Source organism: Xyrauchen texanus, chromosome 41, assembly GCF_025860055.1.
Source record: "Xyrauchen texanus isolate HMW12.3.18 chromosome 41, RBS_HiC_50CHRs, whole genome shotgun sequence".
Taxonomy (NCBI): domain Eukaryota; kingdom Metazoa; phylum Chordata; class Actinopteri; order Cypriniformes; family Catostomidae; genus Xyrauchen; species Xyrauchen texanus.
Genome location: NC_068316.1, coordinates 8,894,305 through 8,920,550, shown reverse-complemented (window position 1 = coordinate 8,920,550; position 26,246 = coordinate 8,894,305). Strand labels below are relative to the sequence as shown.

Sequence of the window (26,246 nt, the reverse complement as noted above, 5' to 3'; positions counted from 1 at the left end):
GAGCATTCAGAGTTAGACTAAGTCTCAATGTCAGCACGCCTCACAATCGAGCATGTGCAGTCTGTGCTGAACTGCCTGAACTTATTTAGGCAGAGATTGGTGATCCCACTAAAATTGATGCTCGGGTTGATGCATATGAGACTGCTACAGGACTGGCTCCAGACTCGAGTCCTCAGGTACGCATGGCGCTGCGGCACATATTGCGTGGCTTTCACGCTGGCCTGCCGCCACTTTTTCAGCCCTTGGACAGACCTTGCATTTCTGCGGGCCAGAGTCCCCATACAGCACGTGTCCAGGAATGTCGTGGTCATGACAGATGCCTCTAAGTCAGGCTGGGGCGGCGCATGGTTTGGATGGACAACACGGCAACAGTGGCTTATATAAACTGCCAAGGCGGTTTACGCTCTCGTCGTATGTCGCAACTCACCCGACATCTCCTCCTCTGAAGTCAGGTTGCTGCAGACCACTCATATCCCCAGCAACCTCAACATCACAGTGGACACATTATCACGGCAGGTGATGCTCAGTGGAGAGTGGAGACTCCACCCCCAGGTGGTCCAGCTGATTTGGAGTCAGTTCAACAAAGCACAGGTAAACCTATTCGCTTCCCGAGAATCCTCACACTGCCCGCTCTGGTATGCCCTGTCGAGAACTCCACTTGGAACAGACGTGCTGGCACACAGTTGGCCCCGGGGGGCCACGCAAATACGCGTTCCCCCAGTAAGCCTACTTGCACAGACCTTGTGCAAGGTCAGGGAGAATGAGGAACAAGTCACCCTCATGGTGCCATATTGGCGCACCCAGACTTGGTTCACAGATCTCACGCTCCTCGCAACAGCACCTCAATGGCAAATTCCCCTGAGAAAGGACCTTCTTGCTCAGGGACGGAGAACCATCTCCACGTCTGGTCACTGGACAGGATGCAGAAGACTTAAGTGGTAAACACGATCACTCAGGCCAGGGCTCCTTCTACAAGGTAGCTGTATACCCTGAAGTGGCATGTGTTTGCTAAGTGGTGTTCTTTCTAATGCTAAGACCCCCAGAGTTGCAGTTGGATCAGTACTTTCGCACCACGATACAGTAGACAGTAAGTTTTTAGGGAAGCATGACTTGATCATCAGGTACGAGGAGGTTGAATCCTCCTAAGCCATACCTCTTCCCTCATGGGACCTCTCATTGGTCCTCTGGACCTTTTGGAGGGCCCCGTTCGAGCCCTAGAGTCAGTAGAGTTAAAGGCTGTCTCACTAAAGACCGCCCTCCTGACAACACTCACTTCCATCAAGAGGGTTGGGGACCTGCAAGCATTCTCTATCAGCGAAATGTACCTGGAGTTCAGTCCAGAAGACTCTCACGTGATCCTGAGACCCCGACCGAGCTATGAACAGGTAAGCTTCGTAATGCGTTGCAGCTGGCCAGGTGTACCACTTGCATATAGCGCCTTTCCCCTTCAGAAGTTGAAGCCGTGCACTCTTCTCTCCCATGCGAGTTCACAAATCGTGAACCATGGATGTCTTGCCTCCCTAGCCCTCTGGCTCGCGAATTCGGCAGAGGAATTCATAGTCGGACGCAATACGTGTGCTAATGTGCCCTGATTTGGGGTAAGTGCTCCACAGGTGTTGGTTTACCCTGGTAACCTCCTGTGATGTATCTTCCGCAGCACGGTGTCCCTTCAGTAGACACACGTCTCCCTTGGGCAGAGCCCTCTCTACCCCGGTTGCTGTGTTTATAGAGCTCCTCCCCTTCGAAGGGCAGGACCTATCGCCATGCCACTTCCATGTGCAGCCCTGAGCCCATGTGAGGTATTTGCGACATGTTAACCACCTCTTCGGGGCAGAGTGTGGTGTCCGTGGGGTCTACATCAACACATCGTCGAGTGAGTGACAGAAGGGGAACGTCTCGGTTACTGTTGCTAAAATTTTTGGGACTTTGTCTCGGCTCCTCAGCACAAAACCTGAATGAATCCTGCATTTCAGCTCCCATTTATACACGTATGTCCAGGGGAGTGGCATGCAAATTCCACCTTTTCTCAAAGATTTGAAGGTGTTTTGGGGCTCCCAAGAGTGACCCCTAATGTCACTACATTGACACAACGTCTCGTTCCCTCCATCAGTGAAAGGAGGTTACGACAGAAAATAAGATGTTCTTATGATTTTGCCATCTTGTACTATTATTACTAATTATCAGGAGACCGGGTTGTAAGGAACACTTTCAAAGCCCAGAAATGTTTTGTTTTTTTATTAGGATTAGTATTAGTATTATTAGTATTAGAATTAGTATTATACCATTTAGAAATAAATCGTACTTTATTAATAGAAAGGGAAAATAAAAAGATGACCAAGGAGCAGTGATGCCAAGTAAAGAGTTTAAATTATGTGTTTATTCAAAGCTTTCAAAACAAAGAGTTCAATTATCTATACAAATAATTTTCAATCAATATTTTTCACTTGTGAATTTCTATAAATAATGATATTAAGTTTTCTACTTGTGCTTCATTTCAATCAATACTTTGCCTGCTCTTTGTATTGACTATTTATGTCTATTTTCAGCAATAGGAGAATATGTGATATCTTCATAGAGCGCTATGTAATCATAGAAATGTTCATACTTGTTTAGGTGTGTGTGTTTTCTGCTTACCCTCTCCTTCTTAATGCCACAGCCCGGGTGTGTGACAACGAGCTTCTGCGTTGCCAAAACGGAGGTGTATGCATGAACAACATCCGTTGTCAGTGTCCTCCTTCATACAGTGGCCTGCTGTGTGAGAAACCCTGGTGTGAGAACGAGCCAGGTGGTTGTGGCGGGTCAGACTCGGGCCAGGCCTTTCACCGCCCCCCTGCGTTGATGCTGCTATTGCTGCTGTCTGCCTTGGGTCCTGTATTCCTTGTAGAGATCTGCTGGATGGCAGTCCTTTGAGAGGCGGATATCCAAATATCCAGCTTCTTCTGTATAAGCAGCGCACCAGACCCACAACACTCGGCCGGCCATGTGGAATGTGCCCAAATATCATAGCAAAATTTGAGAGAATGACAGACGAAATACAATAAATAAATATGTCAATAAAAATAGTATTTATAAAATTTATTACATGTTAAAGTCTAAAAGTAAAAAAAATTAAGTTATTTATACAATTTACCTGAGCATACGCTTCATGAAGCAAATGAGAGGAAGTAGAGATGTGAACTTAGCCATAATAGATACTCACTCCCCTAAAGAGCGACAGGGAGCAAAGCGGACAGATTCATCACTTTCCTCCTTGTATCGCCACTGCAACGGGAGCTGCGTTCTGCCAGCGGCATGTACAAGTAAAGCCAGCTGCTGCCCCTCACCTGAGCCGTTCTGGGTATCATGTTGTCAAGACTGCTTTCGGCTATTTCGAAAAGGAGCAATGGGGAAACTGTCTGGATTGTGTTAACTGGCAATTCCGAAAAAATTAAAACAACATAAAAATAAAGATAGCAGTAATAATGCTGAGAAAGACTCATAACAAGAAACATAAGCATTCTTTGCTGTCAGTGCATTGTGGATATAAGGAAATATATTCAGACAGTCACATTTGACCTGCTTTCAAATTGAGATTGTCCCACCAACACCCACCCCACCTCGAACCCAACCAAGGAAAAAAAAACATTAGAGTGTCCTTTGTGTCAAGAGCCCTGTCTCTCTTCCACTCTGTGCTTTTGTAAATGTTATTCTGTAACCCTTGTTGGTTGAATTATATTCTTTTATAATTTTAGATTTTTTTTTCTTCTTTTTAGTCTGTGTGATGTTAGTCACACTCATGTGGTACACCCCCACACCCCCAATTCCCGTACCCCCAAAAATATTATAAAAAAAAACCCATAATGTTTAAAATGTGATGAACTGTGTGCTGAGGCCACGTTCAAAAATGTATGTTTCACCCAAACAGATGAAGTGCTTAGACAGTCATCAGTGTATTTAATTTTTGTATTAATACAGAAGTTATTTTCTTGACAGAGTAAAAATAATGTAGAACATATACTTTTTTGTATTATTGCTGAAATGTGTTTAAAGGCAACATTTTAGTGCATTCAATCAAGGTGCAAAACTGACATAAATATTTAGTTATGTTCATCTGAAGCTTTATTTCCTTTTTTTGTCTTTTTCATTTTTCATTGAGTTGGATTGTAAAGTTTTCCTAAAGTATACTGGCAACATGCTGGCATCAAAGAATATCAGTTTACATACAGTCTATATACTGAAGTGTAAAAAAAGAAAATCACACCAAAGGACATTCTAAATGTTTTCTTGTTGCTTTAACACTGAAAAATTTAAGTGAATAAACTTTAAAAATACTTTATGAAACTGTGTTGTACTGTTCTGTGTTTTTTATTTTAAAATTGTTGTGCAGCTAAACAAGAAGTTTGTTCCTGCATTGAAAACACAAAATGTCTAACACATGCATATAAATTGCATACTTTGCAGAACAGTGGAAAATGCTTTAAGCTTCAAAATTTTCTGCACACCATTTATCTGGAATTCAATACAGTAATGATTTGTTTCAGTGAAACGCATTATCGGATGGGCAAAATTAAATATTAACAGCTATTGATGTCTCTTTGAGAGCCTGTTTTATGGAGTTGGTCTTGCCTGTGAGTAAACTGCCCATCTACTGCTCACGCTTGTTTTCAACAGAAACTTTTATAGCCGTTTTCACGATTATAGACAGTTGTCTGACAACAAAGGCCTGTTAAATGATTCATTTTCTGAGGAGATGCCTCTCCTCTGCAACAGTTAATTAGTAACTGGACACTGATTTATGAATCCATATATTCCTTCTCAGTGTGTTTGCTTATGAAAAAATAAAATGTTGTTTTAGTGATGTTGGTCATATATGTTATATTTTTTAAACCACAATTCTATTTAATATTTAATCTGGAAATGGGGCATTGGTGACCAAATAACCAGTAACCAGGCTGGTTTATATTAGGATGCCACTTTTGCAAATAGAATTGAGAATTGTCTGCTAGTTATAGAAAACAAAATAATTTGTCCTCTTCAGTCTGACGCATGGATATGAATAGCCAATTTTGAGCTCTGCATCTCCCTTGCCTGTTGTTCAGTGTGTTCTTAGCCAGAGGAGATCAGCGGCTCCCTAATTAGGACTTGATGAGCAGATGTCAGCTTGGTACATGTTGTGCTGTGATGAGGAGATGGGAACAGGGCATACGGGTCAGGGCCTTTGGCAAAGGGGAAGATTTCTCAGTATGGCTCTAGTAAAGCTCTGACGAGCAGCCTGCAGACAAACGATTTTCATCTATATGACAGAGAAATTGTTGGCCCCATATACGATTTTTATCTGGGCTCTGACCCTCTCATTCATGCAGCAAGGCGGAGGAACCCTCCAGGCTCTGCAGTACAAATGGTTTACACTGTTTCAGGCTAATATTCTCTTTAGAGCATAACAGTGCCCGCCCACTTTTTTAGCCATCTTGATTCTGGAAGTACAGTATTTGTCCCATACATTTTCTCCAAAGGGATTTCATAAAAACCTTAATGAAAGAGTTCTAAGCCAGGAACCTCACCAACCAGCTCAGAGGTTAATCACAGCATTACAAAAGTTGATTTGAAGAGAAACATTATTTGAAAATTGGACTTAAAGATGATGCACAAGACTGTGTACTTAACGTCTTTCATTAAGGAATTCATTTCAGTCATTGTTTTGGCAGATTGACTCCATTGCGTAATTCACAGTGTGTAGTGGATGATCGCTGCAGAGCTTTTTTGCCCAAATTTATTTCAGCATCGTGGTAGGGTAGTTCTCACCAGGAATAGAACGATTAAAAAAAATAAAAAATAATGCGGACTGATGGCTTCAACTTCAACAGAAGCATACATTGCATATAACCATGCTTTTAACCTTGGACTTTACCGCAGGTCTGTATTTAAATTTTAATATGTTATTGTTAAACATGAATTAGTCTATGGAGAAAATGAATGATATTTTTACTTCCGGAACCATCAAGGCGATATGGCCCTACAGTAACACTGACTAGAAATTACATGACACACTGTGCCCCATTTTAGATGTAAGAAAGTATGTTGAATCATAGTTTTAGAAAGGATTATTTTGTGCTTGTTTTCATAATTGCAATTAGTTTTAAATTGTTTGAAATTGCTTTCAAAGAATAAATGGGTGACTGACAGAAAATTTCAAGCAGTGACAACAATGCCCTGCAGTGTGACATGCTATACTCAGTGTTGGGTAACTTACTCAAAATAAGTAATCCACCACAAAAATGACTAAATACTTCTTAAGATTTCTAAGTTCATTTAACTAAAATGAATCACATTACTAATTATTTGACTTTTAAGTTATTTTGTAAATCCTTTTCCTAGAACAGTTTTTTCTTTTCTGCTCAAATTCAAAATGTCTATATTTCCTAATTTATTGTCGCACACATTTCAGCTGTCACAGAAATGCAAACAGACATATATATTAATTTATATTTTACATGTATTATACATATTAATTTAGCGCAAGTAATGTACTTAAAAGTTATTACTTTAATTGACAGTCAGTAAATGTAATCTGATTGAAAGAATTTAATATGTAATGTATTACATTACTTATTTTTTAATGAAAAAAGTAATTGGATTACAGTAACTAATTACTTTGTTATCGTATACACTCAACACTGGCTATTATCCATAATTTTATTTTATTTTTTTCTAATTCTTATTATCATGCAAACAGTTTGTGTTCTCATAATAATTGAGTGACTATATGGAATATTTGTTCTTTTGAAAATGTATTTGCCACAATGTATGTCTATTAAATTATTGTACCTACAATACACACTTTATCTTACACACACACACACAAACACACACACATACACACATTTATATATATCAGTGGTGGGCCATGCATTAAAAGTCTAGGACTTCAGTGTGATTCATGCCATTAAGAAAACACAGTTTCACAATGAATAAGATGCCCTATTCCATTGTCGCAGCTAACTAATAATACCAATTGACATTTCAAAATCACATCCACGGACGAAAGCCAAAACTTGAAAAGTCACTTAATGCTCAAGCAAGCCTAATTTTACCTGCAGCATGACTGTTTTGTGAAATGAACGCCTCCCAAACAGACATTCAAAAATAATAATTTTTCATATGAATCTACTAAGGAGGTCTATTATACCTGGAAAAATCGATCTAATAATATTTGCACTTAAAATGTTGCTTGCAATAAATTTCATTTTGTCAGGGTACACAGTTATGCTGCGTTCCATTCAAGTTGGATTTGAGATATTCCTATTTGATATCTCCGAACATTAAAGCATTCCATTCCCTGATATTCGGAAGATGACGCTTAAGAAACTGCAAAACTCCCGTTAGCTTAGCAGGGGTTTGACTCTCATTAGTGATGTCTCCTAGCAACTCAACTGATAAACAATGCTGCAGCGTTACCATTTGTGCTTCAGGTGTACGATTATCAAAAGAGATTATAATGTTTTATACACCTACTTTGAATGTTTATCACTTACTTTGTACACCTCCCTGAGTATCGACATGTTTGTGTGACATCATGCACCTGCATCTCAGCAAAATCAGAGTTGAGAAATTGTTCACGAGCCTACAAGTTGAAATTCTGACTTCAAGATGCATTCCAGTGCACTTTTCATAGTAAGAAGTTGTAAAATCGCAAATGCATACTTCTGTTTTCTACTTATATTTGCTTCCTGGCCAACTAACCGGAAGAACATTTTTACATTTGTGCTATATTGGTTCAGAGCTTCAACCTTGTCTTTATCAAGGCAGACATATGCAACATAGACAAAGAGGAAAAAACTATTTAGTGTATATATTCTGCAAATCCGCTGTGTATTCAACAAAATCTATGAATCAAGCCAACAGCAGACTCAGCCAAAATCAGCTGCATTGTTTCCATCGTGCACTCATGTTTATTGATGGAAAGGATATTACTGATTATTTTCTAACAAAATCTTTGCCAGTAAAAGTTTTTCTCTCCTTTTGTTTTCTTCTTTTTCTTCTTAAAACAATGTGTCAAAATATGTCTTGCATCTGGAGTTAATACTGCCCTTGAACAAGGCAGTCTAGTGATTTTTAAATCAGCTTTTCCAATTGATAAGAAGATCAGCTTCAGTACACATGATGGTTTTTACTTCAGGCACATCAGCTTTTACATTGATAATGCAAATGAAAAACTGAGGATTTATTTAATGTTAACTGATCTCCATAGCTTAGGGTTTGATTACTGAATGTAACTATTAAAAGTTTTGCATATATTTTCAGGGGAAATGTATCTGTTATTGTTTGATGTACTGTTGACATGTATACATTATAATAACTGTATTTCACCAAGAAAGGATTCTGAATGACACACAACAATCATGTTGACAGCCACAGAAGACTATGTTTTCGGACCGACCCCTTTGATGTGATAATGTCACAAAACAGCAACACAGAGGAAAAGTGAACCAAGGTTACCCGCAGTAGAGTAAATAACTGCCTGAACACAGACAACTGACAGGCATTGGTAAGATCATTATCCACCATTCAGAGTCTCTCTTTTATTCCCACAACAAAAGCCCGACTTTGGCTGTGCATCTAAGCCCTTTTCCTGGAGGAGTAATGGTGATATTGTTCCCTGTGCCATTAATGGGAATATCTTTGCAAAAACACTGGCAACCATTACAACCATGTGCAATTAATAGGGAGAATACAGTGCATTTGGTATTTGGCTGCATGAGGATGTTCATTAGTCAGATTCAATGGAATAGAGCATCTCAGTCTAAGAGCTTCTATAGCACAAAGGTAGAATACATCTTCAATGTAGTGTAGCACCTGACATCATGTATGGAACATGCGTCAATGGTACAGCATTGGAGAATCCTGAAGGTCACACCATTGTGGAGATGTTAAAGGTGTTTGAGATTGTATAGGATGCAATTCACTCTGATAACAAGCAAAAGTTGCACGAAGAATAGAATCTGAGTTACAGTATATCAGAGAATTATATTCAAATACAGAAAAAATTATTAAAACCATTCAACATTTCACCGCCTCGATCATTTTGGGTTACTTCGTCTTGGAATAATTTATTTTTACTATTATTATTATTATTTTTTTTTTTTTCATGCACTAAAGGAAAGCATTCAAATAAGAGGTGCCAAACTCATTTTAGGTCATGGGCCGGATTGGACTGTGGCAAATTCTGTATGTTAATATAGAAAAAATGAAAAGAAAATATGTACACGAAATAAAGGATTTCACTAATTGAATGTATTATTTTAATCCTGTGTTGCAAAAGTGTTTCATTAACTTGGCCTATACGTTATCATAAAACAAAATATAAAGTATAACATAACAAAAAGTGAAAATAAAAAAAACACTGGAAAAAGTTTGACTGAATATAAAGACTTGCTGTTGCAGTGAGTTCATGCAGTGAAGGTTTTGTCAGACTCAGACAGATTGAAACTAATAAATCTTGAATTGACATGTCGTTTGGAGTGATTCATTAAAAACACACTATTGTTAAGTGCAGCCAGCTAACACAACACAACAGACAGACATGTTGTTTTTGCTGTTATTTCATGGTACACACTCTTTATATGTTGTCACATTCAATTCAGGTCACAACTTGGGTAAAATATTTTTTTAAATATCCACTTTGAGTGGGAAAAAAATTACTATGTGCACCCTTTAAGAGTATTTAAATGGTAATCTATCATAATGATACATTTCTGCTATGGTGTGATAGGATAGTTTAATTATTTATATTGCTTTCATTACTGAAGAATTGTTGGTGGAACAGCCTGGAATGCTGCACATTTTCTACCCTTAATGAGTTGCCTATAGCCTAGATTACTCCACCACAACTTCATTAAACAAGTGAGCTTCATGTGACAAATGCATACAAATAAAAATACAAATATTCCCTAGCACAGACCTGTCCCTGGGTCAGAGGCAGGTGTATGGCTGAAGATTATTCTTACCATTTTCCAAGTTAGTTTCTACACCTTTCCAGAATACAAAACACAGTCACAAAGATCCAAAAATACAATGTATAAAATATACATTTCTGTGTATCTCTCTCTCTCTCTCTCTCTCTCTCTCTCTCTCTCTCTCTCTCTCTCTCTCTCTCTCTCTCTCTCTCAGAGGCATACACACACAGACACATTCAGTAGCATTGCAAGCATATTTTTTCTGGCAGTGGAGAAATAGACTTCTTTTGCAGCATGGCCAAGATAAACTAAAGATGTAATGCATTATTTAGACATACGGCATGCCCTTTCCAGCACTAGATAAGCAAGGAGTGTGTACACCAGACACGGTGAATGTAATTTCAATGGCTAGACGTGCACGCACACACACACACACTCATAGTTTTGAATAGCAATGTAGTTCCCTTACGAGGGAACTCGCGATGCGTCGATGATGCTTTGGGAACGCCTTTGCCTGAACACCCCTGAAGCACGTATGTCAACTAGTCCAATGGAATGAATGAACGCCACGGGCGGGTGACGTCATGACCAGGAAAGGATATAAGCACATCCGTTGCGTTACTCGTGTTAGCTTTTGTGCCTCAGCAAAGCGCTCTGTGTCAAAACTGTCTGTCTTATTTATTGTTGTCTGTCTCTCTTTATATTGATCAATATTATGGCGAAACAACTATTTAAAGCCTGTGCTTCTCCTTGCCCTCGTTATATCACGGGTGGAGATACACATGAGCTTTGTGTAGTTTGTTTGGGAGTGGAGCATGCAATGTCAGCTTTCGAAGGGGCTGACTGTCACCATTGTGAGCGTCTGCCGCTCTGCATGCTCCGCTCCCGTCTGTCCGCATTTGAGGATGATGGACAGGCTCGCGAGCCTCAGGGTTCTGGACCCGCGGCTGCCGAGGCAGCTCGGAGAAGGCTCTCTTGGGGTTCGCAAATGGATCTCTCTGCGGGGTTGGAGACGGGCTCTGCCTTATCTCCTCCTTTACCCGAGGGATCCATTGCTCTCTTGCCGGTGTCGGAAGCCCGCGCTGCGGCTTCTTCCGCCCGGGAAGAGAGCCCGATGCTTCGGTGCTCTAGCTCTGAGGAGGTAGAGTTAATGAGCATTCATGAGAGTGACACAAACACTAACACAATAAGGGGAGAGGATTCGCCATCCCTCTCCCCAGCATATGAGGAGCTTATTGAGGTGATAACTCGTGCTGTTGGTAAATTAAATATTGACTGGCCAGCAGAAAAAAGAGATACTCGTCCTAAAAGCAAATTAGACGAGCGTTTTCTAGAAGCACCTAATCTTTCATCTCAATCACGGGCCCTTCCATTTTTTCCTGATCTACATAGTGAGCTATGTAGATCATGGAATAAACCATATTCGTCACGTCTTTTTAGTCCCCTTGTTCACACATATTCAAATATTAAGGGGCTGAAAGATTTTGGTTATGGGTCAATGCCCCCAGTGGAACAGACGCTCGTGAGCTATCTGTCTCCTGGGTCAGCATCGTCCCTGAAGGATCCCGTGTTGCCGAATAAACCACTAAAAACCACATCCAATTTAGTGGGTAAGGCTTATACGGCAGCAGGTCAAGCTGGAGCCTGTCTGCACACGATGGCAGTGCTCCAAGCCTATCAAGCAGATCTGCTGGGGGATATCGATAGGAGTGAGGAAATTCGAGAACTTCGTCGGGCTACAGATCTTTCTCTCAGAGCTACGAAGGAGACCGCCTGTGCTATTGGGCAGTCTATGGCAGCCCTTGTAGCTACTGAGAGACATCTTTGGTTAAATCTTGCAGAGATTAAAGATAAAGAGCGGGCTTTTCTTTTAGATGCCCCTGTGTCTCCCTCTGGTCTCTTCGGTGACTCGGTGAATACGGTTGTTGAAAGATTTCTAGAAAACAGAAAACAATCTGAGGCTTTTAAAAAATTCCTTCCTCGCCGAGTCCATCCCCCTGGGGATGCTGGGCGTGAGCATCCCCAGCCAAGCTCTTCGCACCGTGTGCAACAGAAAATAAGTGTTGCGTCTCGTGCTCCCCCGAAATCTTGGGGACCGAGCCAACACTCTCAGCCGAAGTCGGCTAAGTCTAAGCCGGATCTGAGGACTGTACTTACGGCTAAGAAGGCTTCGGCTCAGAAAAAAAGGTCCTGATGCTATGCACATCAGACCATCGAGGACAGCCCCAACTGAGGTGGAGCGGTGTACACCTCAGAATACGGTGCCCGCTCCACTTCGGGGTCCTCATGGGACCAGTCTGCCAACCCCGCCACCCTTGGTGCTTCAGGGCGCAGTGGTATCCAGCGAGAGTTCGGCGCAATGTCGACTCGACATTGCGTCGGACGTGAGCCCTCTGAGGGGGTTCAAAAACAGTCAGTTTGGTTGTTTCCTGCCAATATGCTTCAGGTCACCAAAGGGGCTGTTCCTTTAACAGGGTGGAGCGGTGTACACCTCAGAATACGGTGCCCGCTCCACTTCGGGGTCCTCATGGGACCAGTCTGCCAACCCCGCCACCCTTGGTGCTTCGGGGCGCAGTGGTATCCAGCGAAAGTTCAGCGCAATGTCGACTCGACGTTGCATCGGACGTGAGCCCTCTGAGGGGGTTCAAGAACAGTCAGTTCGGTTGTTTCCTGCCAATATGCTTCAGGTCGCCGAAGTGGCTGTTCCTTTAACAGGGTGGAGCGGTGTACACCTCAGAATATGGTGCCCGCTCCACTTCGGGGTCCTCATGGGACCAGTCTGACAACCCCGCCACACTTGGTGCTTCGGGGCGCAGTGGTATCCAGCGAGAGTTCGGCGCAATGTCGACTCGACGTTGCGTCGGACGTGAGCCCTCTGAGGGGGGTTCAAAAACAGTCAGTTTGGTTGTTTCCTGCCAATATGCTTCAGCTCGCCGAAGTGGCTGTTCCTTTAACACCAGAGGCCAGTCTCGAGAGACTGGTACCCTTAGTACGGTCTAGCTCTGTCACCCCGCACGTTCACGAAGTGCGTAGATGCAGCTCTGGCCCCGCTCAGGCTGCAGTGCGTACGCATTCTGAACTACATCGACGACTGGCTGATTCTGGTGGAATCAGAGCAGTCAGTGGTTCGGCATCGAGATGTCGTTCTCGCTCATACGAAGAAATTGGGGTTGAGACTCAATGCCAAGAAGAGTGTGCTTTCTCCATTACAGAGAACCACTTTCCTTGGTGTGGTATGGGATTCAGTCACGATGCGGGCCACACTATCGCCCGTTCGTGTAGCTGCTATCATCACAGCCACAAAAGAGTTGAAGCTAGGCCAGTCACGCACTGTGAAACAGTTCGAGAGACTGTTAGGCCTCACGGCAGCAGCGTCCAATGTGATCCCCTTTGGCCTGCTGTACATGAGACCTTTGCAGTGGTGGCTCAGGACCAGAGGATTCTCCCCGAGGGGGAACCCACTTCGTATGTTCAAGATCACGCGGCGGTGCATCCGCGCCTTGATTATATGGAGGAAACATTGGTTCCTGTCCCAGGGTCCGGTGCTGGGAGCTCTTTGCCATTGAGTTGCTATCTCGACAGACGCTTCTCTCACCGGCTGGGGAGCAGTAATGGAAGGCCGCTTAGCTCAGGGTCTGTGGAGGAACCATCATCTCTCTTGGATTGCCTGGAGATGATGGCGTCTTCAATGCGTTGAGACATTTCCTCCCAGATCTGAGGGGCCATCATGTGCTTGTCCGTACAGACAACACATCGGTGGTCTCTTATTTAAATCGACAGGGGGGTCTGCGCTCGCGTCCACTCTGCAAACTGGCGCACCAGATCCTCTTGTGGTCCCTGGGTAAAATACTCTCCCTGAGGGCAGTGTATATCCCAGGGTACCAGAAAATAGGAGCAGACACCCTGTCGAGGCAGGTGCTGACATGGGAATGGAGACTCCACCCCGAGGCGGTGGAGCTCATTTGGGAATTTTACGGCCAAGCAGAAGTGGATCTGTTTGCGTCTCAACTTACGACGCACTGTCCACTTTGGTTCTCCCTCACGCAACCAGCCCCTTGGGGTTGGACGCTATGGTACAGACGTGGCCGAGGCTACGTCTGTACGCATTTCCCCCTGTTGCTCTGCTCCCAGGAGTTCTGGAGAGAGTCCGCCAGGACGGAGTAAGCCTATTATTAGTAGCTCCACGCTGGCCGAGTCGAATTTGGTTTGCGGACCTAATTCATCTCCTCGACGGCCCTCTTTTCGAGGTACCCGTCAGGAGAGACCTGGCAGGCAGGGTGCACAATATTTCACCCCCGACCGGAGATTTGGAACCTATGGGTTTGGCCTCTGAGGGGGCCCAACTTTTAGAGAGTGGTCTCTCGACTGAGGTCGGTGAGACCATTCTTAGCTCCAGAGCTCCAGCCACAAGGACATTATATACACTTAAGTGGAAAGTTTTTCACATCTTGGTGTCACCAGCATCAGCGAGATCCAGTTAACTGTTTAGTCAACACAGTACTTGAGTTTCTCCAGTATCGTTTTACATCAGGTTCATGTCCTTCTACCTTAAAGGTTTACGTGGCAGCCATTGCGGCCTTCCACGCCCCTGTGGGTAGGACATCTTTGGGTCGAGACCCCCTGATTATTCGTTTCCTTCGTGGCACCTTGAGGCTGAGGCCTGTGGTTCGAACTAGGGTGCCAACCAATATTCCAAGGCCTATTGTACTGCAGGCATTCTGTCCTCCTCCGTTTACATGTTCGGACCAGGAAAAACTGAATCTCTTGTGTCCAGTGCGAGCACTGGACATTTATGTCCACAGGGCTGCCCCGCGGAGAAGATCTAATCAGTAAGTGGATAGCTGAGGCTATTTCTCTTGCATATGAGTCCTCTGGCCAGCCGTGCCCTTCGGTGGTCAGAGCTCACTCTACTCGAAGTATGGCGGCCTCTAAAGCCCTCGTATCAGGAGTTTCCCTTCAGGAGGTTTCTGATGCGGCAGGTTGGTCCTCGCCACTAACTTTTGTGGGGTTTTATAGTCTGGACCTGGAAGTTGCCCCAGGATCCCAGGTGCTTTTTACTGATTTGCCGACAGTTTTTATCATCTGGCATTTTGTAATTATGGCGTATTGGGTATTATCGTTCCCAAAGCGTCATCGACGCATCGCGAGTTCCCTCGTAAGGGAACGTCTCAGGTTACGACTGTAACCCTAGTTCCCTGAGAAGGGAACGAGACGATGCGTCGCCCTGCCATACTTCCTGCATCCCTGCGATCGACTTTGCTTCGGCTCTAAAAGCTAACGCGAGTAACGCAACGGATGTGCTTATATCCTTTCCTGGTAATGACGTCACCCGCCCGTGGTGTTCATTCATTCCATTGGACTAGTTGACATACGTGCTTCAGGGGTGTTCACGCAAAGGTGTTCCCAAAGCGTCATCGACGCATCGTCTCGTTCCCTTCTCCGGGAACTAGGGTTACAGTCGTAACCTGAGACGTTTCCTTATGCTGGGCTCAGGGTTAGAACAATGTAATACTCTTTTCAGACAAAAACTACCCATCTCATTAGAGTGACTGCATTAATACTCAATCTGGCAGCCATATTTAAAGAACAAGCTATACCATTTCTCCCACTTTAAAAAAAACATGCTTGGCAAGTTGACATAGATGCCTCTGTGTTATGTGTTTTGAATAGCCTTCTGCCGTGGCTTGGTTGATGACGGCAATAAAAGACATTCATATTTGCAATCCAAGTTCCATCAATGTCTTTATGCCTTTCAGCTTTGCTGCAACACATCGCTGTAGAAACATCACTGTAAACTTATTTGAAACAGTACAATATTCTGGTTATTCCTCTTTATTTCAATTCTCTGTATAAGAATGTGCTGAAACATGATTTTGCTTGATTACACCAAGCTGCATGAAAAGAAAAAAAATTAAATAACATGGGATGATTCACTCTATACAAATTATTTGTGGATGCGTTTCTCACCCACAGTAAGTTAGGATTTGCTTCTGTAATATGAATTTGTGAAAAATCCTAACTTGACTAATCAGATCTTAACTTAAGAATTAAGATAGGACATTTTCTGTAATACACCCCCAGATATTTAATTAAAAAACAGCCATAACAGGAATGGACTGTCCATTGGGACCACTTGGAATTTTCCTGGATGGATTGGATTTTTCCAGGGCCTATTTTTACTCCCTGTCCATTCCGACCCTTATTCTGGTGACCAAATAAAAGGAAATATTATTCTGTAATAGCTTTTGTCCTAAATGAGTTGTACTAACTGAACTTGCCATGGTTACCAAACAGATAACATAAGATTCTAAAGTTAGGATATTAGAAAACTGACCCAAACCTACCCTAAAACCCAGCAGTTTGTCAGGTTCTGTCGGTCTTGGGTCTGGTAGCAGACCTCTAACCCCTACCCTAATAACCCTTATCAAAAACTAACCCCTAAACCCAAACTAACCCTAAGAAACTTGTTATACACTGTTTGTGCAACAGACATGAATTATACCTCATTAGAAAGGTGTGCTATTACTTTTTTTAATTTCATCTGACAGACTTACATTGAAGAAGGGATCCAGCCAAATCTAGGGTCTAATATATCAAAGAGACTAGGGGATGGACTCTTTAGACTTGGGCTGGTAAGTAACACCCAGGACTTCCTAGAAACCACACAGCAACAAGTTAAAAAAGCACTTAGAATACTTTAACATAGCAAAACCCTGTCAACCATCCACAACACCCTAGCATTGTGCCAGGGAGTTTTGCATGGGCAAACACCAATTTTATATATATATAGATATTATTTTTTATTTTTTTTTCACTGATAATTATTATTATTAGTTGTACCTAACCGTATGATTTTAGAACCTTTCTGCAGGTTTCAGTTGGGGAGAACTACAAGTCCCTGTTCATGCATAGAAATAAATGGCTTAAAGTATCCAAGATTTCCCTCCATTAGACTTTTCAAATCAGACTGGATTTTCACAGTGAGATGCATTCGTGAAGCTGAACTAAATGTCTAAAGTAACTCAAAATGTAAATTTCCTGTGTGTTGCACAAGTACACAAATCCCCTTTTTAATCAGAGGTCATCTGAGATCAGGGTCCTCTCTGCCTTCTATCAATCCTTCCCTCTGATCATCAGTTCTAAGATGTCCCACTACAAGCATCCAATCAGCTAATGAATGTCTTACCGCTGTTCCTAAAGCTTCTCGCCTCTGCTTTATCTCTTTGTTAATTTGACCAAAGTTGGATGTCTACAAAGTGAAAAATGACATTCCGGGTCGAGGACTTCAAGGATGGTCAAGTTAATGAGTGGCCACCAGATGTCCGTTATTAGGCTAATGCAGTCCTCCTTGCCTCTCCGGAGTCTCTCAGGGGGCATGCCAGCCCTCACTGGTGGAGCATGGTCAGAGATAAGACTAAATCTATTCAAGACGCACAAACCTGCAAAAACCTCTAGCCCAAATTGAATCTTACTAATATGCACTTCACTACAGTGCACACCAACACTTTCCAATGTTTTTGAAACAACAGATCTGGATGCTGTACCCCAAACATGGAGGTCTGCCCTATCACCTCCATTAGAATGACATGAAGTGACATAAACAGAGGTGCCAAGCCATTAAATTAGGAGAGTCACTATTTGCTGCACTGGTATCAAGTGCATCAGTTTGTGCAGGAATTCACCTTTCTTTTCATTAATATTTCGTTATGAGCCATCATTAGAACTGGAAATGCATTTAATGAATCTTAATAAGCACCAAGGATAGAGTTGCCAGAGAAACTCAAAAGGTAAAAAAAAAGAAAGAATACTAACATTGGCCTTCAAAAAAAGTAGAAAAGATACAGATCTTACCTGCCTTCAGTCACTATTGGCAATGTCGAGTCGTTGGCTGACAAAATAGCTCTTGCAGCAGTATACGTGCCACAGGGAATACAAATACTGCAGTCTTTCATGTGTTTTACACACAGAAAATTGTCTGACAGCCAACACTCCGACTGTGCAGTTGTTTTTAATGGATTTTGTATTGTGCAAAGATATTCAAAAGTGGCAATAAAATAAGAAGTGGGCTTGTTGTTTTTGTGAACAACATATGGGTCAATCTGGGAAAGAAGAAATGTCATGTCCCTTTTTGAATCAATATGGAACACGATACATACTGTATTTTTATACACATTTTTTAATACACTTGGCCAAGGTTGAAGATAATAAGCTGATTTTGATCTTAACCCCATAAAGGAAAACTGTGTTTACATGATCTTAAACATTGTTGGCTTATCAAGCACAATCAGTGTATGATTGTGCATGTAAGAACTCTCATTGACTAAACATACTTAAACATAAACACAGAAAAGTTTGATAGACCTAATGTAAAAAATTGCTCAGTGAAACTTGATGAAGAGGAACCCAAGTACAATTTATACAAAAATGGCAAAAGTAACAAATGGAAAAAGACAACAGGAAAACTTGTGGGTATTTATACACTTATGCTCATTGACAACACAATTAAAGACTAACCACTTCATTACATGAGAAGTGTTTTGAAATCAAAATAGGGGTTATATATGTTTGTTCATTTCTGCAACAAGGCACAACAACTGCTAATCAATTTAGAAGGCAGGGTACAGTGATCAGTCTGAGGTGGCAATAAGGAGGGCACGTGGGGGGGGGGGCCCAGCTCCTGTCAAGGAGGGGCCTCTGCCCCCCCTGGCCTCCCCTATAGAAACGCCCCTGCATGGGGAGCTTTAATCAGAGCACAATCAAGTGCTTCTTCATAGCCAAAATCCTCCATACACAAAATGCAAGAAAATAATAATGTGGTTGAAATGTAAACCCATTTAACATGAGATTTATTATATAGTATTCAATAAATAAAAATGCCTACCCAGTACATAATGAGTTCACCCTTGTCCAGACGTGATAGGTGGAATTGTATTATTATGCATTGTTATGAAAACCTCCCTCTACGGAGAGGGAGAGAATAGCTGAAGCATCACATTTCTGGATGACAAATGAATGTGGAATATACCTAGAGGCATTATAGAAGAGCGCAAGGGATTTGACACAGCCAGATCAGTTGGTTTCAAGGAACACTCATTCTTTAGGAACCAAATAGAAACAAGCATCTCTCCCATCTCTAGTGTAATTCACCTGCTATGCATAGAACAACCTGCTTTCTAGGGATCCCTCAGAGATGGGACCACAGCCTCAGGGTTTAGATCATATATAGTACTGGACTTATACTGTAGTTCCATAGCGAGAGTGGTGGTGGCGTAGTGCACATAACTGTTAATAAGAAGGTCGCTGGTTCGATCCCCATGGCCACCACCATTGTGTCCTTGAGCAAGGCACTTAACTCCAGGTTGCTCCAGGGGGATTGTCCCTGTAATGAGTGCACTGTAAGTCACTTTGAATAAAAGTATCTGCCAAATGCATAAATGTAAATGTAATGTTTAAAGGCCAATGAACAGGGATGTGACCCATTTATTTCCATAATGTGATATACAGTTGTGGCCAAACATATTGGCTTTATTGTTTATCCTTTTTATCTTTTATTCAAAATATTCACAAAATATATCCTCTGAGACCATTCCTCCATACAGAATCTCTCACACTGGTGGGCTCTCCGAACAAGATGTCCAGGACCTCTGGCTGAAAACAGCCCCACAACATTAAATATCCATCACCATATTTAACCGTAGGCATAAGGTAATATTCCATATGGCTACCTCTCTGTGCGTGCCAAACCCATCTCTGGTGTTTTCTGCCAAAAAGCTCCGGTCCCATTTGAACTTCCAGTAGTATCTGGCAAACTGAAGACACTTGTTGGATGAGGGCAGAAGCTTTTTTTCTTGTTGTTATGTGGGTGATGTCTGATTGTAGTTTTGAAGACTTTCTGACCCCAAACCCAACTAATTTCTGCAATTCCCCAGCTGTGATCCTTGGAGAATATTTGGCCACTTAAACCGTCCTCACCATGTGTGGAAATATTATAGACACGTCCTCTTCCAGGTCAATTCTTAACATCTCCAGTTGATTGAAACTTCTTAATTATTGCCCTATTGGTAGAATTGGGTATTTTCAATGTTTTAGCTATTTTCTCATAGACATTTTCCATTTCAAGTCAAGTCAAGTCAAGTGGTTTTTATTGTCGTTTCAACCATATACAGTTAGTACAGTACACAGCAAAATGAGACAACGTTCCTCCAGGACCATGGTGCTACATAAAAACAACAAAGGACCAACACAGGACCACATGAGACAACACAACAAAATAAAATACCTATATAAAAAACCTATATATACCTATATAAAGTGCACGTGCAACCATGTGCAAAAAGTACGGGACAGTACAACAAATTACTGACAATGAACAGAACAATAGACAGTGCAGCGCCGACCAGTACTCAGTAGTGCAAAAAGATGACAGTTTCTAAAAATTTAAACATAACATACTATGATATAGTGTTCTATGCACATAGCAGTTATTGAGGTAGCAGACAGTTATAAAGTGACAGTAATTAAAGTGCAACTCAGGACACGTGTGTGTCAAACCAGTCTCTGAGTATTGAGGAGTCTGATGGCTTGGGGGAAGAAGCTGTTACACAGTCTGGCCGTGAGGGCCCGAATGCTTCGGTACCTCTTGCCAGACGGGAGGAGGGTAAAGAGTTTGTGTGAGGGGTGTGTGGGGTCGTCCACAATGCTGGTTGCTTTGCGGATACAGTGTTTTTGTAAATGTCTTTGATGGAGGGAAGAGAGACCCCAATGATCTTCTCAGCTGTCCTCACTATCCTCTGCAGGGCTTTGCGGTCCGAAACGGTGCAAGTCCCAAACCAGGCAGTGATGCAGCTGCTCAGGATGCTCTCAATAGTCCCTCTATAGAATATAGTGAGGATGGGGGGTGGGAGATGTGCTTTCCTCAGCCTTCGAGGAAAGTAGAGACGCTGCTGGGCTTTCTTCGTGATAGAGCTGGTGTTGAGGGACCAGGTGAGGTTCTCCGCCAAGTGAACACCAAGGAATATGGTGCTTTTGACGATCTCCACAGAGGAGCCGTCAATGTTCAGCGGAGTGTGTTCACCTTGTGCTCTCCTAAATTCAACAACCATCTCTTTTGTTTTGTTGACATTCAGGGACAGGTTGTTGGCTCTACACCAGTTCGTCAGCCGCTGCACCTCCTCTCTGTATGCTGACTCGTTGTTCTTGCTGATGAGACCCACCACGGTCGTGTCATCGGCGAACTTGATGATGTGATTCGAGCTGTGCATTGCTGCACAGTCGTGAGTCAGCAGAGTGAACAGCAGTGGACTGAGCACACAGCCCTGGGGGGCCCCAGTGCTCAGTGTGGTGGTAGTGGAGATGCTGTTCCCGATCCGGACTGACTGAGGTCTCCCAGTCAGGAAGTCCAGGATCCAGTTGCAGAGGGAGGTGTCCAGGCCCAGCAGGTTCAGCTTTCCAATCAGGTGCTGGGGAATGATTGTGTTGAATGCTGAGCTGAAATCTATGAACAGCATTCGAACGTATGAGTCCTTATTGTCTAGGTGGGTGAGGGCCAGATGGAGGGTTGTGGTGATGGCATCGTCCGTTGAACGGTTTGAACGATACGCAAACTGCAGTGGGTCTAGTGAGGGGGGCAGCTGGGTCTTAATCTGCCTCATGACGAGCCTCTCGAAGCACTTCATGATGATGGGTGTAAGTGCGAAGGGATGGTAGTCATTGAGGCAGGACACTGAAGACATCTTTGGCATGGGGATGATGGTGGTGGCCTTGAAGTACGTTGAAACGACGGCGCTGCTCAGAGAGATGTTGAAGATGTCGGTAAGAACATCTGCTAGCTGGTCTGCACATCCTCTGAGAACTCTGCCAGGAATGTTGTCTGGTCCAGCAGCCTTCCGTGGGTTGACTCTACGTAGAGTTTTCCTCACATCTGCTGTGGTAAGACAGAGCACCTGTTCGTTGGGAGGAGGGGTGGACTTCCTCGCCATCACGTCGTTCTGCACTTCAAACCGAGCGTAGAAGTCATTCAGCGCATCTGGAAGGGAGGCATCTTTGTCACAGGCAACTGATGTTGTCCTGTAGTTGGTGATGGCCTGGATGCCCTGCCACATGCGCCTCTCTGATTGCCCGTGACAGTTTGGCCCTAGCTGTTCTTAGGGCTGCCTTATCGCCTGCTCTGAAGGCGGAGTCTCGGGACCTCAGCAGCGTGCGCACCTCCGCACTCATCCACGGCTTCTGGTTGGAGCGTGTGGTGATGGTCTTGCAGAAAGTGACATCATCAATGCACTTGCTGATGTAGCTGGTCACTGATGCTGTGTATTCCTCCAAGTTGGTAGAATCGCCATATGTTGCAGCCTCCCTGAACATGTGCCAGTCAGTACACTGGCTCCGCCCGGTACGCACCTGGGACTCAGTTTTGTGAAGCTCAACAACCTTTTGCCACACATCATAACTTTATTATTTGGTCTTCCCTATCTGTCACTCACTCGACATTTTGTCGATGTAGTAAATGTGAATAGGTGAATGGAATTTGCATGGCACTCCCCCAGACATTCGGGTATAAAAGGAGTTGGCTCGCAACCACTCATTTAGATTTTTTCTTCGGAGCCAAGTGGTGTTGAGCAGTGAGTTCCACTGCCATTCCATTCACCTCACTACGAGAAGCTTTTGCTGTTGGATATATGGTGCATTTCAGTGGCTTTCTCCCCATCTAAGTGGTTTCCTCACTCCCTGGATCACACAACTGGACACCAAATACTCACGGCCAGGGCACTACGAATGTGGGCCCCATGCCTTCACGCACCTGGCCCATTCTCGAGACCTGTTGGACATTCTCACCTCAGCCTGTTGGGGCCAACTTGGAAAAGAGTAAAATCTTCCTGGTGCAGAGCATCTTTTTTCTCAGGATCAAGAACAACAGTCCTACTGAAATGGTTTCAGAGGCTCCTGGGGCATATGGCGTCCTCGGTGGCGGACACAGCTCAGTTTGATGCATATGAGACCGCTCCAGCACTGGCTTCAGACTGGAGTCCCAAGATGGGCATGGTGCCGTGGCACACATCGTGTGGCCATAACGGCGATCTGCCGCTGCACGTTCAGCCCTTGGATAGACCTTGTGCAGCAGGGGCACCCTTACAGCAAGTGTCCAGGTGTTGGGCACCATGTGCAATGGGCACACAGCCGCTGGCTCCTGGACAGGGCTGCGTTGACATATCAACTGCCTCGAGTTGCAGTATTGCTGGCCCTGCGGAGGCTTGGGCCGTTAATCCAGGGGAAGCACGTGTTGGTCCGGACGGACAACACTGTGATGGTAGTGTATATAAACCACCAGGCAGCTTATACTTGTGTTACATGTCACATTTCGCCGCTGTCTCCTCCTCTGGAGTCATTACAGGCCACTCACATCCCAGGCGATCTCAACTGTACAGCAGACGTGCTGTCATGGCAGGTGTCTCTCAGGGGAGAGTGGAGACTCCACCCTAGGTGGTCCAAATTATTTGGAGTCGATTCGGCAAAGCACAGGTAGACCTGTTTGCTTCCTGGGAATCCTCCCACTTCCCGCTCTAGTTCTGTATTCTGGCACACAGCTGGCCCCGGGGGCTGTGCAAGTATGCGTTCCCCCCAGTGAGCCTGCTTCCACAGACCTTGTGCAAGGTCAGGGAGGATAAGGAACAGGTCATCCTCATGGCGCCATACTGGCCCACCCAGACTTGGTCTCAGAACTCACACTCCTCGTGACAGCCCCTCCCTGGCAAGTTCCCCCGAGGGAGGACCTCCTCTCTCAGGGACGGGGAACCATCTGGCACCTGCGCCCAGACCTCTGGAATCTACAAGTCTGGCCCCTGGACAGGACGTGGAAGATCTAAGTGGCCTACCACCGGCAGTGGTAGACACGATCAATCAGGCCAGGGCAGGGTTCCCTCTACAAGGTAGCCCGCTCTGCCCTGCCTTATCATTGCTGTGTTGGGTGCACATCTACTTGGATCACACGCAAAGCGGGGAGGCTACGTGCAGACCGGATACACCTGCTATTAGGCACACAGCGGCTTGCTTGCACCTGCACCAGCAGTCCATGTAACACAGTTCAGCTAGTTGTGGCGTTTCATATAGGGACCCCTAGTGTCACTACATCGACACATCGTCGAGTGAGAGACAGACAGGGAACATCTTGCTTACTGTTGTAACCTCCATTCCTTGATGGAGGGAACAAGACGTCGTGTCCCTCTTGCCACAACGCTGCATTGAAATGGCCGGGACCCTGTCTCGGCTCCTCAGCGCAAAACCTGAATGAGTGGTTGCGAGCCAGCTCCATTTATAACCATATGTCCAGGTACTGGCATGCATATTCCACTCACCAATTCACAAGAAGTGTTTGAGGCTCCCAAGAGCAGCCCCTAGTGTCACTACATCGACACAATGTCTTGTTTCCTCCATCAGGGAATGGAGGTTACAACAGTAACCAAGACGTTACCCATTGTGATGAATGACTAAAGGAATTTGGCTTGTGTGTTACCTCATATTTATAGCCCTGAAACAGGATGTTATGGCTGAACAATTTCCCAATTCCCCCAACAATAAATAAACAATAAAGACATATGTAAAGGGATCAATGGAAAGGAGGAGGCGAGAACCGGCTTTTCAGTATAAATAATGGTTTAATGGTAAACTTAAAAGAAGACACAAACACACATAAGACGGACATGTCCGCTAACGATCTCTCTCTCCCGCACGGCCCTCTGCAGTCAGCCTTTAAACCTCACGGAGGCATAATTAGCCTAATACGGGACCAGGTGTGTAGTATCACGACCCGGCCCTGCCCTCCGCCCTGCCACAACATATTTTCACAGCCTTCTTTGCTCATATTTACAAAGGGTGCCAATATGTTTGGCCATAACTTTACATCTGAATGACAAATAATATTCAACAACTGTATAAAGAAGGTAAATTTCATTTAGACCCTTAATTTCAAGTACATGGACAGAGTGATATTTTTAAACAGATTTCATGGACTCTCTCAGATCAAGCACAGGTCAGGATCCAGTTGCATAACAGAGTGAAAGCATTATTTTCTATAATACTAAAGCATATATAGTATTTTCGAGAGAGAGATGGTACTTCTCTCAACTGAGAGCTTCAGAAGATCAGTTGCAAGATTCTGCCCACTGCAAGCAGCAGTTTGTTTAAATAATAATAATAATTAAAAAATAAACACTGCACAGAAGTGTGTATCTTATCGGGTTCACGTGCTGGATAAACGCAAGACTGTCTGTGTGCGATACACTCCAAGTGATGGTAGAGATTTAGTGTTGATGGATGCTGCTCGTGACTCCATGTGTCTGTGTGCCGCAGCTCCGAGGACTTGTTGTTTAAATGCTTCTTATGCCACATTGACATTTTAAACCATGAAACCAGACTGAAGCATTAAGAGTGACTACACACTACAGAATGTTCTGATGGAGCATTTGAGAGCTAGTAAAGTGAAAGATGCATTTATGATGAACACTCTTATTTATGCTGAAATCTTCCCCATTTTGCCAAATTACTGACAAGCGACATCCCACAACAGACATTTTGGTAACACTTTAGATTACAGCCCGCAATTTACAGTTTAAGCACACAGAATTTAAAGAGTCCCCTTTTTTTTTTTATTAATAGTGTAATTTCACAGTACATACTTATAGGTATAAAGGAACAATATGCAAAGTTTTGGGAATAAAGGGGTAACAACCTGGAAAATTACAAATAATTTATACTGTATTTTAGGGGGTAACTATTCTAATATTACGGGTATATGACCTTATACTATGCTAAACAAAAATCTTACTTTGAGAACAATTAAGCAAGAACATACACAGCGTACCCTTTTGTAATAACATATAGGCTAAACATATAGGCTACTATAGGTATTTTTTAACAACGGGGTACATAGCATCTGTTATTACAGGATACATTTTTGTTTTCTTCACTATGTCATCTGATGTAGTTTTGTCTCCTTGCCATTGTCGACTTTAGCTTGCTCATTGGGGGCTTAAATGACTATTAATATTCAGAAAATATTATCGAATTAACCGTATTGACACTATTGAATGAGAACACAAAACTTGAACTGAATTGAGTTGAATAATTACATAACTGTCTTGAGCTGCTTTATAGCTGAATTTGAAGTATTTTTCATAATTGGTGCATTTTGAAACATTTCTGATATTTTTCTGTTTATTACTGTCCAGCCACCGGCGACGCGCGGCTGGACTTTGGAGGAGATGGTAGAAGAGGCTCTGCTGGTCTGCGACTCGCCACTCACGGTTTACGTGGCAGAGGAGAAAC

General features: G+C 43.5%; 1 protein-coding gene across 3 annotated transcripts in view; it reads left to right on the top strand.

Moving 5' to 3' along the window:
* The window catches only part of ntng1a (netrin g1a), a 174,967-nt gene extending 170,743 nt beyond the window's left edge, over positions 1–4,224 (top strand). For all 3 annotated transcript variants that reach the window (XM_052114047.1, XM_052114048.1, XM_052114046.1), the window contains one exon: positions 2,657–4,224. In XM_052114047.1, coding sequence (XP_051970007.1) covers positions 2,657–2,910 — 254 coding nt within the window. In that variant the 3' untranslated portion in view covers positions 2,911–4,224. The remainder of the gene's footprint in view (positions 1–2,656) is intronic.
* Positions 4,225–26,246: the final 22,022 nt, after the last annotated feature.